Source organism: Ammodytes marinus, assembly GCF_949987685.1.
Source record: "Ammodytes marinus genome assembly, chromosome: 21".
NCBI classification, from domain to species: Eukaryota; Metazoa; Chordata; class Actinopteri; order Uranoscopiformes; family Ammodytidae; genus Ammodytes; species Ammodytes marinus.
The window spans coordinates 9,687,802-9,703,658 of NC_137225.1; the positions used below are offsets into that span (position 1 = coordinate 9,687,802).

General features: G+C 39.2%; 1 protein-coding gene across 1 annotated transcript; it reads left to right on the top strand.

Annotated features, from left to right (window-relative positions):
• Positions 1-3,671: 3,671 nt before the first annotated feature.
• spag6 (sperm associated antigen 6) lies at positions 3,672-11,574 on the top strand (the record flags this gene model as incomplete). The annotated part of the gene is made up of 11 exons (XM_080049943.1): positions 3,672-3,696; positions 3,803-3,898; positions 4,459-4,625; positions 5,697-5,880; positions 6,304-6,509; positions 7,501-7,674; positions 7,796-7,948; positions 9,172-9,363; positions 10,767-10,883; positions 10,991-11,136; positions 11,511-11,574. 11 exons carry the CDS (start codon positions 3,672-3,674, stop codon positions 11,572-11,574), a joined length of 1,524 nt encoding a protein of 507 aa, XP_079906069.1.
• Positions 11,575-15,857: the final 4,283 nt, after the last annotated feature.

Consider the following 15,857-nt stretch of genomic DNA (forward strand, 5'->3'; position numbering starts at 1 on the left):
AAATAACATTCGTTAATAGATAAAGAATTAAAACAAAACACATTAAAACAATAGCTTAACTTATTTTCACAGGTAAGCCGAGAATGCAGCTTCCATGATCCCTGATAGCCCTGTGATCTAAACCAGTCCCATCTGGACTTTTCATAAGTGCTTAATTACAAGGAATGTCACATTTTTGTTGTAAACACATCTGGATTTTCTATGATAAGGGGCTCATTAACAAGGGTTCAATTATAGAAGCAATGGTACACTTATTATACAAATGAATTCATTTCCTTGCATGGCCCACAAATGTTTGTAGTTTTTAATTACAGAAATAGTAAATTACAAAAAATGAAAGTAATTTAACAAGACCTAATTGATTTATTATGCACATTTGGATGTAGTTGACCTACCAGCAAGCTACTACAAAATGTTTTTAAACAAATACTAGTACTAGCCTAATATATTTACAAGCCTTGTTCACTAGCCTACTTCCCAACACTTATACCGGTAATAAAGACAGGCCTAGGGTGTAGGCTATAGGGCAAGTCAAATATTTTAAATGGGGTTTACAAAGTGCTTTGCTTGAATACCAAGAATTCCTCCACACAGGTCATTTGAGAACGCACTCCTCCAGCAGGCAAGGCAAGCTGAAGTTGAAAAGAAAAACTTTATTAGCCTAGATAGTTTAATTAAACAATGTCCTTAGAGACCTGTAAAGTAGAGTAAGCCAAGTTGTTTGTTTGTTATGTTTCGTGTTTTGTTTTTGTGTTCACTTTTTCAGTTGTGTGTGTGTGTGTGTGTTCTTTGAAAAAAAATCCAGAAATAAAGAATTTAAAAAAAAGTTGTTATTACACTTATATGAAATCATTTTTGTCCCATTAAACTAATTTATTTAACTAAGATCTTATATTATTTTGATGATTTCATCTCACCCATTATACATTTCCACAGTGTTCCACAATATATTGTATTTTAACAAATAGGAACAAAATTGGACTATTTTAGAAGTTTATTGTGATGTGACTTGTAAGCCTAATTATTAAACAAGTTATCCAGTATGGGATGATGATCGCAAAACAAAAAAAAAAGATTCTTAAGGTTTGGAATAAGGAGATATCCCCTTGCTTTGATATGTGGCTCATGGAGTTCTCTAATACTCTATACATGGAGAAAAATTCGAAATGAGATTTCAGGGAAAGCAGAAAAATCTAAACATATATGGCAGCCTTTCCTTGACTATAAAACAGTGCTGATGTGACCTTTATGACACCTTATTTACTTTTTATTTTTTGACTTTACATTTTCCTATATTGCATAGATGCAGTGTGCAGCGCAGGCTACAATCATCTCAAGGGCCACTCCGCCAAATGGGTGACATTTCTGTCCCAAAGCATTCAAAGGTATACATTAGCATGAAAATTAATTATAACATACATTAATGTATTAAGCAATGTCTCTTCCACATCAAAATCAGAATCAGAATCAGCTTTATTGGCCAGGTTTGCGTAAACAAACAAGGAATTTGACTTCGGTAACCATTTGCTGCCCAAGTACAACATTCACTAAAAATATTAAAAATACTGTTAAGTAAACAGTATTACAAATTTACAAAACAAATACACAACAACAATTCAAGAGAGGGTAGAAATGGTGCTTATCAGTCAGTTAGTGATTAAAATTTAAATAAAAATAAAAATATATATGGTCAGAGATTTAAGATTACAATATGAATATAAATATAGTGCAAGGCAGATCAGTGCAGATCAGTGCAGAGGCAATGTTAACAATATTTGAATTGTAAGTAAGTTTGAGAAATATACATGAGGTACATCAACAACTGTTAATGGACCTTATTCAGAGACAGGATGTGGGTTATTTCTGAGAGCTCAACAGAGTGACTGCTTGGGGAAAGAAGCTGTATTTGTGTCGGCTGGTTTTGGCAAGCAATCGCCTACCAGAGGGAAGGAGGTTGAATAAAGTATGACCAGGATGTGAGGGGTCTGCTGAGATTTTTACGGCCCTTTTCCTGACCCTGTACTGGTACAGGTCCTGGATGGAGGGGAGGTCAGCTCCAATGATCCTCTCTGCAGTCCTTATTGTCGGTTGCAGTCTGGCCCTGGGGTTTCTCCTAAAATCCACTGACATCTCTAGAGTCTTCTTGTTGTTTAACTCCAGGTGGTTCTGACTGCACCACTTGACCAGCTGGTCCACCTCCTGTCTGTAAGCAGACTCATCACCATCCAGGATCAAACCAATGACGGTGGTGTCATCTGCAAACTTGATGAGTTTTACGGACGGGTTCTTTGAGGTGCAGTCATTGGTGTAGAGGGAGAAGAGCAGCGGGGAGAGGACACACCCTTGTGGCATGCATGCCAGTGCTGATGGACCGGGTTTTGGATATGGTGCTCACATTGACCTGATTGTGAATTTAAAATAAGTATTTTACAACACTGATAAAAACTACAGTTTACACTGAAAAATAGCATTTTTAACCTGTCCCCACTCTCTAACACAACACTTTAGTATGAAATATAATGAAAACAATCCTTCAGAAATCTTAATATTTTTGCACGGCTGTGTGATTCTATGTTCAATATACTGTATGCTTCATTGCAAATGTTATCATCAGAAATCCATAATATTTGAGTTAAAATACACATTTTAGTCGTGTCCCCAGGTTTACACTCAGTCCTGTTACCCTAACACATTTAACGCTTTAAAATCCTTGCAACATTACAAAAAGCCCTTGCTAAACTGGAATATGAGCACTGTAGCTCTTCTGATAGGTCATGAGAAGACCAAAAGTAGGTTCCCCCCTTTTATTTTCAGTATATTGGATGATATTGTAACAATAGTTGACGGGGGACATCTTAACGTTCTGTTACCTAAATTATTTATTTAATTTGTTTATTTTTTAAATAATACTTTTTAATAAATCACCAGAATGTGCTGAGTGTAGGCTACTCATGCTACTATGGACCCGATGTAGCCTATCTATATTTGCATGTTTATGCCAATTATAGGCTATGTTAAAAAACTCAGTCCTATACTTTAATACATTTATATAGGCCTAAACCTAGTATGCTATAGTTGAAAATTCAATACAATTTCCTGAGATTGACCAGTAGGCCTATGTTTTGAATGGTTAAATATGTGTTGTGAGATTCAGCTTTGAAAAAAAATAATCTGAAGTTTAATTTGGAAGAGTTGCAACATGCACAGTCACCCATTTGGTGGAATGGCCTTCAACTGTAGGCTAGCCTACTAAGCCTAATTCATGGACTAGGCTAATGTTCGTTTCGATTCAGCGGCATATTTCCTTTGAACTGAATAACAAGGTTTCGAAACAAAGTGTCCGACATATCCGCGGATCTCTTTTTAGCGGGAAGTAAAGAACGGCGTGAGCAGAGATGGGGGAGCGACACAGAGCTCTCACACTGAACACATTTCACTGAAATCGGAGTGACTCATCTTTACAGCAGAGGATCTTCGGCAGAAGCAATAGCACATTCTGCTTCCGGTCGGTTGCCACGGCAACGCCTAATAACAACACTACCCTGCCCGAACCTGGATACGGCCAGGAGAAACACAACACTGGTGCTTTCAATGTGTTTTCTGTGCACATAAACAGCATTAAAAGCGTGAAAATACATCTTTAAGAGGAGGCATTTTACACCAGGGTCACAATGAGTCAACGACAGATCGTTCAAGGTGAGATTATTGGGCTGCTTTAATTCACGAAATCCAAGATTGAGTTTGAAGAAGAACTACCCTTCTGCCTGTTTTTTAAATATTTTTTTATTCTTTTGACCTGCAGCTTTCGAGCAGTACCAGAGAGCAAGGATGCAATTTGTGCAAACTGTTGCTGACCTTGCAGCCAGACCACAAAACATAGAGATCCTTCAGAATGCTGGTAAGAAACGAGATAAGAAGGCTAGTTTTATTTCCAATGTTTATTTCTCTCCTCGCCTCTCTTTTGTTGTTGCAAAGCTTTGTTTTTATTAACACAAGCTTAAATGTCAGCACAATTGTAGTCCAAACAATGTGTCATGTTCCATTCATGCATCTGAAAATATTATTTACAAAGGTAAAAGTACAAAAATAGGTTAGCCTACATATCAGAAATAAACTATATCCCAATATCAGACAAGGAAAAACAGGTTAATACTTAACCAAATGAATATTTGGATGTACACATTTGTGTACAAATTCACAAATGGATCAGAAATTATCGCAATAAAAAACAGGAAATTGTACAGCATTGTACCACCCATCCAATCCCCCACTCACCCTGTTTGGTTCTCATTTTCCTTTACTTAGTTACATGCACATCTGCGCACATACATGGACTTCATTAAATAGTCGCATCTCTGTGCTCAGTTAAATCTAAAGAATGTAAATAAGGGGACCCTACATTTTTCTAAAAGCTTTTGAAAGGGTTTTTTTTCTCCACTCCTCTGCTCTCTCTTGCAGGTGTCATGCCCATGCTGCGTCCCCTGATGCTGGACATGGTCCCCAGCATCCAGCAGACAGCAGCCCTGGCCCTGGGTCGCCTGGCAGACCAGAGTGATGAGCTGGCTGAGGCTGTGGTGAAGGAAGACATCCTGCCCCAACTGGTTCACTCTCTGGCCTCACAGAATGTCAGTATATAGTCCCATAGAAGTGGCTCTAGTTAACCTTAGATAGGTCCTACCCATATACTGTATATAAAAGAGGTCGTACCGAAGCAGTGTTCAGCCTCCACCCTTTGGTGTGTATGTGTGTCAGGAGAAAGAGACAGAGATACAGAGGCTGTCCCTGCTGGACCTCCTCAGGGTTAGCCCCACTGAATGTGAGAGTGTGTTTTGGGCTAACTTGGCAGTTCGCCTGGGGGCTACTTCAAAAACTTAAGAGCCCTTCACCATGAGAGCAACCAGGCCTTTGTGTTTTCTCTCTCTCTCGTCGTCTGTCTCTCTCTCCTTCTCAGCCCACTCAAAGGGTTCAGAATGGGTGGAGACAGCAAGTTCTACTTGTGCACCGCAGTCTCATATAACAAACTTAAAAACTAATTTTTAGCGTACAAGGAAAGGGTTGTGCAGCTTTTGTCAAAGAGACACTTGGTACTGTTTAATGTAAAAATATATTTTTTTATAATGCTGACACAAGTAAGAGACAGAGAAACATATATTTCTCTGTCAGTGAATTACATCTTCCTCAGAATGATTAATATTTTTCTGCACGGTTTCTAGGAAAGACAACAAACCAATTTAGTCTGTAAAACCAATCAAATATATGTCCTGTTAAATAACAATACTTCATGGTCATGTACTGTACCCAGTGTTAAGACTATCAAGTTAGTTACACATTCAACATTAGGTACTGTGGGACCCAAAACAATGAGGAATGAAAGCCAACATAATGCTTGGAATGGTATAAGGATGAGCTGTTAAATGACACCCGTCCATACTGTGTGTGTGTGTGCTGAAAATAAATCTGGTATTAAAACACTATAGGCTCTGTAAACAGGCATGTAAACAAAGTGTACGTAAGCAAAGGGCGCCCACTTAACTAGCAACATGCTCGTTTACACACAAACACACACAGTACAGACAGGTAGCGGATCGTGACCGCTGATTTTGACAAAAAGTGACTTTGACAACAAGCATTCTCCAGAGTCCACCTTTTAATCTTCAGTCTGGGCCCTGACAGTGTTGTGTGTGTTTTATTTGCAGAGGTTTTACAAGAAGGCCGCAGCGTTTGTGTTGCGTGCGGTGGCCAAACACTCTCCGGAGCTGTCCCAGGCCGTGGTGTCCTGTGGGGGGGTGGACGCCCTGGTGCTCTGCCTGGAGGAGTTTGACCCCGGGGTGAAGGAGGCCGGCGCATGGGCTCTGGGCTACATCGCACGACACAACGCATGTAAGAGAGACACACACACTCCCCCCCCCCCCCCCCTCCAAGATTCCTTGGGGGGGGGGGGGGTGGAAAGTTAAATATAAGACTTTGCGATACCTTTTTAATGCCACTTAAAATGAAAGTGAACAATAGCTGTAACAATAGCTGTATGTGTACTCTTAATAAAAAAATAAAAAAGTTATTGTTATTTGTCATATAGGCTACCTACCGACCCCTCCAAGTATTTAAAAGGACAATCAGAAAAATCTTTACAGCGAAATTCAATGCTTTTAAGGCCTTATTTTGAGGATATTAAATGTAATGTCTTTTTAAAATGCTTTTAAGACCCCTCGGGTACCCTGATATTCTGCATCTCTCACACTTTCTTTCCTCACCTTGGGAATACAGCACATTTTGTCTGATTTGCACACATCGTTTTGCCTGTAGCGTTGTCCCAGTCGGTGGTGGATGCGGGTGCCGTGCCCCTGCTGGTGCTGTGTCTCCTGGAGCCTGAGATAGCCATCAAACGCATCGCAGCTTCCACCCTCAGCGACATCTCCAAACACACACCAGAGCTGGCCCAGACTGTAGTGGACAATGGAGCCATAGCACACCTGGCACAGATGATCCTCAACCCAGACTCCAAACTCAAGGTAGCGGGGCGCTCACTTTAACAGCTGACTGGGAACGAAAGAAGCATTTATGAAATTAGAGCAAAATATCACTGTTTTTCATTTTGATTTTTTTTTATGTATAAAATCAAGCCTGACAAGCCTTATAGCAACAAGGCAGATACAAAGCACTGCTTGAGGGAGACATGCATGCTAAATGTACGTGTAACCGAAATGCCCTCGATTGTTTTGATGGTTTTAATAATAACAGAAATGCTTGTACTTGGCATGTCATTTTCAGTCAAATTAAACTACTGACATGACATTACTTAATAGCACTAAATGATTATAACAGGACAATTCAGAGCAGATTTGTGAAAATGTGAAAAGATTTACTCAAACGACAAACTGTCTGAATACTATAATATAATGGTCCTTTTGCCCTCTCTGAATTCCATATGATGCATTGTGAATTCAATTGTAAATGCATTTTAGTGATTTAGAAAAGATCCAAAATAATTAAATTACACAATTGAGAATATTTTTTTTTTTTACCAAATAAGATACATTTTTCAACAATAATAAATCATTTTCTTTTGTGTTTGGGGTTAAAACATAAATATCAGCAAAAATGACAGTACATTACAGATTATCAGTGCTATGAGTAACATTTACAGACCCTGCAAGCCACAGATTTATACAAAAATCTGGTTTCTATCAAACCCAGGATAAAGTGGCACCTATACTTGTAAATAAATCTTTGAGATTGAAAGAATATATTTTTGACCACCAGTCGAAAATGTGTAATTGGCTGCAGGTGTTTTTTTTTCAACTGTGGAAACAAAAACACTGTAAAAAATTATTTTGCGTGTTTCTATAACTAAATATCCAGCTATTTAATAATGAACAATAACACTGGAACATACATAGATACTGGCTTTGTAAAATGTACAACATGAAGCTTGTGTTTAAACAAAAATGTAAAAAAAAAAGATATGAGTTTTTTTTAACTGGTGTTTTTGTCTCCATCTAGAGGCAGGTGTTCTCAGCCCTCAGTCAGATCAGTAAGCACTCGGTGAGCCTGGCAGAGATGGTGATCGAGGCGGAGATCTTCCCTGCTGCAGTGGCCTGCCTCAGGGACCCAGATGAGTATGTCAGGAAGAATGTCACCACGCTGATGAGGGAGGTGGTCAAACACACACCGGAGGTACTGCGCACACATACACACACACACACGTACATTCGCATATATACTGTATACATTGGTTGCACAGACAAAGCATGATATGTGTCGATGTGTGTGTGTGTGTGTGTGTGTGTGTGTCCAGCTTTCCCAGGTGATTGTGAATTGTGGTGGCATGGCAGCAGTGATCGACTATCTGGGCGACTGCAGTGGAAACCTGCGTCTGCCGGGGATCATGATGCTAGGATACGTGGCAGCTCACACTGAGAACCTTGCCATGGCTGTCATTCTCTCCAAGGTTCGTGTGTGCATGTGTGTGTGTGTTTGTGTATGTAGTGGACTACATGTGTTGTCATCGTGGCCGAGTGGGCCAATTTTTCCACTACATTTGATATTACTTGAGAGAGAAGGAGACATCTCACAGGCTTCGAGATAGACACGGAGGAGAAGGAGATCGGTCTAACAGGTACTTTATTCAAAGGTTGACATAACAGGATATCAGCTTAGTAGACAACTTCTACTATAAACACAAAGGTACTTATTCATTACAATAGTTCAGATCTTATCTCACCCTATCCTGGTTCTCTAGCCTCAACTTTGGGGGTAAGGAGTACCCCTCAGCAGTCCTTATTCCTCGGGCATAGAAGCCGCCCCCGGGCGCAAAGGCAAAGGCCAAGGCCACGATCTAGTGAAGGCGGTTGGTTAAATACACTATCTGTCTGTGTGTGTGTGTGTGTCTGTGTACGTGTGCATGTGTGTGTGTGTCTGTGTGAATGTGTGTGTGTGTGCAAGTGTGTGTGTGTGTGTCTGTGTGTGCATGTGTGTGAGTGAGAGTGTGTGTGTATGTGTGTCTGTGGGTGACTGTGTGAGTGTGTGTGTGTGTGGGGTGGGGGTGTGTGTGTGTGTGACAGATCTTATATCAAGCCTTATTAGCAATAGTGTGCTTTTAATAGAAGCCAGGTCTTGCAATCGTGTTCCTATATTCTGCTGTGTCTGCAACAGTTGTTGTTGCAGTCTGTAAGGTCACTGTGTGACCTGTGTGTGTTGTGGTGCAGTTATTGCTTTTCTGTATTAACTCAAACCTTACTAACCTATTTTAATATAACATAAATGTTGGAGAACACTACATGTACTTGTACAGCTATTTTTGTGAGAACCAATTTGAGTTTTAGACCTTAAAGAAGTTTCTGGAAAGAGAGAATATTTTGTCCGGTTCTCACTTTGGGACAGACCTTCAAAGGGGCTGTTTGAGGGTTCAGACTAGGTTTAAAAGTTCAGGTTAGAATTGGGTTTAGGTAAGGGTTGGTGTAAGGGACCTCCTCACGAGAATAGCTGTACAAACATGTGTGTGTGTGATTGTGTGTGTGTGGTTTATTAATCTCTCTTTCGATTCCCCCTCAATGAGCCACATGAAGGATAAACCCACCACTAAAAAGCAGAGGCATTCCTTCAGGTCCAGTATGTAGGTCAGATTAAGTGAACCGGTCCTGTGCCGTTGCTGTGTGTCCTCCTGTCCTGCAGGGGGTGCCCCAGCTGGCCCTGTGTCTGTCTGAGGAGTCTGAGAATCACATTAAAGCGGCTGCAGTCTGGTCCATCGGGCAGATAGGCCACCACACCCCAGAGCACGCCAAGGCAGTGGCCACCGCTAACCTGCTGCCCAAACTACTGGAGCTTTACATGGACGCAAGCAGCTCAGAGGACCTGCAGGTCAAAGTAAGAGATGAACAGCTTATTATATATTATATTATATTTATAATAATTATAAAAATAATACTTTTATTTGTTAAGCACTTTTCTTAGTTAAAAAAAATCCCAAAGTGCTACAGAGTAAAAAATAAAAGTAAAACAGGATTAAAAATAGGAGCAAAATAAAAAGAAAATAACATCTATGTTTAAGACAGGGGTGTCCAAACTACGGGCCCGCTTTTTATTGGCCCGCGGCCGATTTTAAAAATATAATGTAATATGGCCCTTTGAAAAAAAAAAAAAAAAAAATTTTTTGCATTTCTTAGTTAACCCACTAGTGCAGGGGTGTCAAACACTGATTGATTGGCCCGTGGCACATTTTAAAAATATAATGTAATATGGCGCTTTTAATTTTTAAATAAGTTAAATGCACTCATTATATTACAGAGAAATATGTCCCATAATAGAAAAAGAGCAACAAGCCCATCCCAGAGGACCCTGCATAATATTTTATTTTAAATTAATATTATTATGGAAAATCTATGTGTCCTTCTCCAATAGCTTCTAATTCATCTGACACAGTGTCTCCATTTTTTTTTCAAACAAAATTCTTCAGATTTAGCCTCATAATTTCCCCTCAAAGTGCACCAGATTCATGCATTTCACTTTAAAAACTTTTAAAAATCTCCGGGGGGGGGAGGCATGCCCCCAGACCCCCCTAGGAGGGTCGGGACCTCGGCTGGATACTATTTTCACCCTGCTGGACATTGGACGCAAAGGCAGAAAACACTGGGTGTATCATTGGCATATAAACAAGAGGGGAAATGTGTCTGTGCAAGGAAAGTGTTGCCGTGAAGAAGGCTTACAATTTACGAAGACACTATGAAACTAAACATCAGAGCAGCTACATGTCCTGATAAATGTGTTATTTTTGCAAAGTGGCCCGGCGCTTCGTAGATTTTTCTGTATGTTGCCCTCAGTGAAAAAAGTTTGGACACCCCTGGTTTAAGAGAACGGTTTTAAAAAAAAAAAAAAGGTTTTCACTGAGAGTGTAATGAGACAATAAGCAATTTGTTTTACAACTGAAATCAAAGTCAAACTGTTTGCCCCTGTTTTTAATTCTCAAAAAAAAAAGATTTGGGATTTCTACTCTTTATTTTTGGCTAATATTAAAGTTTGAAAAATTCAAATTCTATATTGGCTTGGTCAAATTATATCAGTTTATGAGGCACAATTAAATTGTAATGGAAATTAGCATTTGGTTAATTCTCGGCAAACACAAAGTGGAAAATATTTAAAAAAAAGCCATACATGGAGAGATTTTGTGGCCGAAGGTCAAGGTAAAGATCACAGAGTAAAAAGCTTAGAGACAGGGGAATAGGTGTTATGATGGTGTATGCAGTATATTTTATTCCTATTGTTCTTTTCAGAGCAAGAAGGCTCTGAAGAGCATCCTGCAGAAGTGTACCTACCTGCCAGGTCTGGAGCCCCTCCTCTACGACGTTCCCATCAACATCCTCAAACACGTGGTGTGCCAGTTCAGCAAGGTGTGTGTACCACCACCTCAACCTGAAATCTGCCTTTTAAAAATGTAAAGTTGATGTTTTTTGATGGGTCTCTCACACACCCTCTGTGTTCCCTTCCTCTGTCCCAGGTGCTGCCCAATGACAGTAAAGCTCGCCGCCTGTTTGTGACCAGTGGAGGGCTGAAGAAGGTGCAGGAGATAGAGGCTGAGCCCGGCTCCCTACTGCAGGAGCACATCAACGCCATCAACAGCTGCTTCCCTGAAGAGATAGTCAGGTGTGTTTCTCTACAACGCTTAGTTTTTATTACACGTTTTGCACGGCGGGAGTGTGTGTTTCTGTGTGTGGGTGGGGGCGGGGGAGGGAAGGGGTTGTGTGCTTGCTTTTGTTAACATGTATATTTGCTGCTACTGGATTTCAGAATTTCCTGTGAGATCAATAAAGTATCTATCCATCATAAAGACAAAGACAATTTCAGAGAAATGTTTTCAACCCACAAAATGTTTTTTTTTGCCCTGAAACAATCAGACCATAATATTTATTAATGTTGAGTAGGAGTTACAAAACGCAATACAATTATTCTAAATAGCCTTGAGTATAAAACACAATATGTATAAAGTATTTCCTGTGTGTGTGTGTGTGTTGTTTCAGGTACTACTCCCCCGGCTACTCAGAGGTTTTGCTGGAGCGGCTAGAAAAGTACCAGCCGGCTTGATGTCCATTGACCCTGCACATCCTGTTAAACTTTAACATTATAATGTACCGTGCCTTTATAAAAAATAAAGCTCTTTAATCAGAAAGCAGTTTTCCACCAAGTTAGATTTTTTTTTACCAAGATACGGAAGGCAAACACATTGTTTTTTCAAACACTGGTCAATTTAGAGATTTCTGACTATTTTGCTGTGTTTATTTTTCTACTTTGTCCGTTTGTGTATATTTCTCCCGTACAAACATCTTTAACAGCCATGATCTCAAGAGTCGTTTTTTTTACAATCCTTATCTAAAGCATTACATCAACTAAACTTTCTATTATCATTCTTAGCACTATTTTGAAGGATTTGTTCAGATGTAGTTAATTGTCTGATTTATGATACTTTTTTTTTTCTTAAAAATATCCTGAAAAATAAATTTTTAAGACTTGCACATAGTATTTTTTTTTTATTAATAAAATGAAAAAAGGCTGTATCCAAAATCTCTGTTCTGTAAAAACGTTGGACTAATATGTTGTAAAAATTAAATAAAGATTTAAGCTCTGGATTTATTCAAAGTCTACAATTTTGGTTTTGAAAGAGATCCAAATCTACCCATAATAGAACGATATTGCTAATTTTGCTTTTTTATTGAAAGATCTCTGAAAAAATTGTGAAAAGTTTTAAATAAAGTAGAAGTGGAAAAGTTTCATGAGGATATTTATAAGTTAAAATGTTTAAGCTGTTCGCCTGCAGTGTCTTGCCTTAAATTGATACAGACAGTATATGACAGCATGTGTTCTTGATATCAGTCACAACCAGTGTATCATTCCATGGAAACTTTCTTCCAATGTCCACTGCAGAAAGGTGAAAAGGTCAGGTTCAGAGCTGTTCCTCCGTCTCGGCTGTGGTTGCAAGGATCAGGCTGCCCCCTGGCGGCCGTCAATCCACACTGCGGTTCAGCTGTGCGCGCGCACTTGTGTGTATGTGTGTAGCAGCTGCAGCGCACATGGCGAGCCGCTCTTTGTTTATCGTCTGCTGGGTTGTCTCTGCTTGTTCTCCACATTGTACTGACGTTGCAAATGAGCCTCCGCCTCTCAGCGCAGTGGAGATCTGAACATGGCTGCAGCTGCCACCCACCCCCACAGGCTACCCCCACCCCTCTCACTTTAAAAATCCGATTCTTAAATCCATACGGCTAGGATTCAGGTCTGCGATGTAAATGTTTTATTTCTGGTGACTTGGACTGGGCTTTCATTTCCTCTCCCACTATTCAACATTAGCCTAGTAAATAGCCAGAATATCATATAAGTCTATCACATTATTATTCTACCTTATAATAAAATGAGTGCGCTACATAGCATATTTAACATAGCCTATAAACAAACCGAAAACAGGATCACAACCCGATTTTGGCATTTTTCCTTTCTCTGTAGGCTATAAGAGCCTTTAACAAGTGGACCAGCATATAGCAAAACAGACTGCCCTTTTGTGGACCTCTGGAGATTCCCCTATAGCCTACTGTGTTGGAAGAGTGTGAAATAAAATTAAGAAATAATAGCATTTATTACACAGGCTTGTAGTTAGGCCTATATAAAAATATATAATGCGAACGTGACTCTTTAGAGTGTGATGGTGCGTTCACGGATGCTTTATGTGGATCATTTAGATAAACGTTTAGAGCATAACAGGTTAAGGACCAAAAAAAAACATCGATGTAAATGTACAAGCCTGAGGGTTTTTTAGAAGAAAAAAAAATAGGCTTGTGTAGTTTTTAAGCAAAATAGAATTTTTTGGAATGAGTAATTTAAAAAAACGATGAAAGCATTGCAGCATGCCTTCTGCTCACACGGCTGCGATAAAACGTTTTTGATCTTTATAAGAAAAGAAGAACAGCAAAGAAAACTAGAATAATATCATACACATGCTGGGTGAAAAATCTAATCGCTTTTCCATCTACTCTGGTGTCAGTGCCTGTTTTTTTGTGTGACATTTGATATGTTGTGTAAAGGAGGGATATATCTTTTGGTGCTAAGCCTCTGCAGAAACAGAAACGCAGAACGGAGAGACATTTAGTTTTTCCACAAAAAAATACGTCCTTAATATTTTATGAGTTGTGTGTTTTTTTTAACAGCATTTCACGGTTCACTTCTACATTCTAAAATAGGCTATACCCTAGGATGTAATGAGCGCAAATAGGATTTTTTTATTGATTTATTTTAGAACATTTAACAGCTAAATATGATATGTGGAACGATTTTATATCCGTCCAGGAACTAGGTTTATATTTCAACATGTGTATGTGCGTTTTCAAAGCGCGACTCTGCAACTGCTGCAGTTTTAATTTATTTTTGGTTTATCATTACGATCCAACAAACAAACAAATATTAAATATACAAATAATATAAGTTGAAGAAAGTTTTTTCTTCTAAACTCATTTAATTTTTTCGATATTGTTCATCTTAATCTTTTGTTGTGCATTTATTTTTCCACAATGACATCGAACGTTGGTGGAAATGTATTCGATTAAATCAGAGGCAACGGGAGATTATTTGATTAGGGATGAGAGTGACACACGAGGTAAAAAACAAAAAAAACAGAACAAACGGGTCCAACAATGCTTCTAGATTTCTTATCAAAATTGAAAAACAAAAACAAAACATAGTTACACTAAGGGGGGAGGGGGGGGGGGGGTAACTTAACCCTTCAAAGCACATTTTTCTTTAACTGATTATAAGCGTCATAGCAATATCTTTTTCCTCTCCACCTTGGCAGCACTAACAAGAATGTTAATGTGTCACGTTATTTTAAATAGCCTATGAGCATCTGAGTACATTTTTTTTTAAAACAACATGCAATTGTTGACAAAGACAAAACATCAGATGAGGACTTTAAGTTAAGCAGAACAAGTGCTTTAATTGGTTTGAGTGAACGCTTATGGAATGGAGTGTATTATTATTATTATTATCATCATCATAGTCATCATTAAAATGTGAAGAACAATAAACATACATCAACATTTTGGCCTCTCTGCCACTGAAAGGGAACTCTCACCAACCAATGTCAGACAACACACACACACACACAACCACACAACCACACACACACACACACACACACACACAACCACACACAACCACACACAACCACACACACACACAGACAGAAATGCTTAAGTCTCTTAAAAGTACTCTGACTGTTGTGAGACCAACGCTCAATTGCAAGAGGGGGTGTTTCCTGGTCTGGTGTGTGTTGCCCCGACCGCTGTATGTAAATTCAAATGATTTAATTACTTGAATTCAAATTTACATTTTTTTTCCCAAAGGAAATGTTTCCAACTCAGCAGATCTGGGCCTGACCTATACAGTCATTTGCATTTGTACTCAGATTTTCCTTTAACACTTGATAAACCACATGAACACAGGGCTGTTTCCCAGAGCTTTAGACATTGTTCACACATCAGCGTTCTCCCAATACACATATATTCATATATATATACTATATTAACAAAAAGAAAAAAAGAAATAAAAGAAAATAAATTTAGTTCAAACAAACACATTACACAATACACAATGTTCTTCAAGCTCATGTGGGGTAGTTCTGACTGCTGAAAGATGCTTTTGGCAAGTCACCGGCTGCAGAAGGTTGACCGGTGGGTGGGGTGAATGAGTGAAGGAGCTCATTCATGAGTCACAAAAAGCAAGATTGCTTGTTTTTAAAGGTACAGCAGCAGGGCGCGTGTGTTATTATTGTCTTTCATTTGTTAAAAAGTCTACTGGCATCAGCAACGCCTTTTTCTCGCATGAGACCCAGAGTTAATATTTCCAAGAGAAAACTCACTCTCCCAGCATGCACTGCTCTGTATTCTACTTGCTTATGTTTGAATACAGGGGGAGCCTCCAGGGCCTCCAGAGCGAAAGCAGACTACAAGATGACTGTGTTTCCTGTTTTGTTTACATCACAACCTATGTACAAGTATGAGCTACGTGACAATAGAAACAGAACAGCCATTTAATAGCGAAAGAACACACAAATATCAACTAGCCACTGACTCAGGAATAACTATCAGCTGATAAACTTGATAACACGGAGGAGATTACGGTTACACAAACATAACGATGGCGGTTAAGGAAGCAAGAGAACATTTTCACCTGTTGCAGAAACACATAGTCGTACATCAAAGGGTGGGTGGAAGTTGAACATTGGACAAAGAAAATCACATTCCTGAAATGTGACTGCATCTGTGCTTAGTAAGGTAAACGTGACGAGTAGGATAACAGACTCCTGAGGCTGGGGGAAGCAGTCAGTT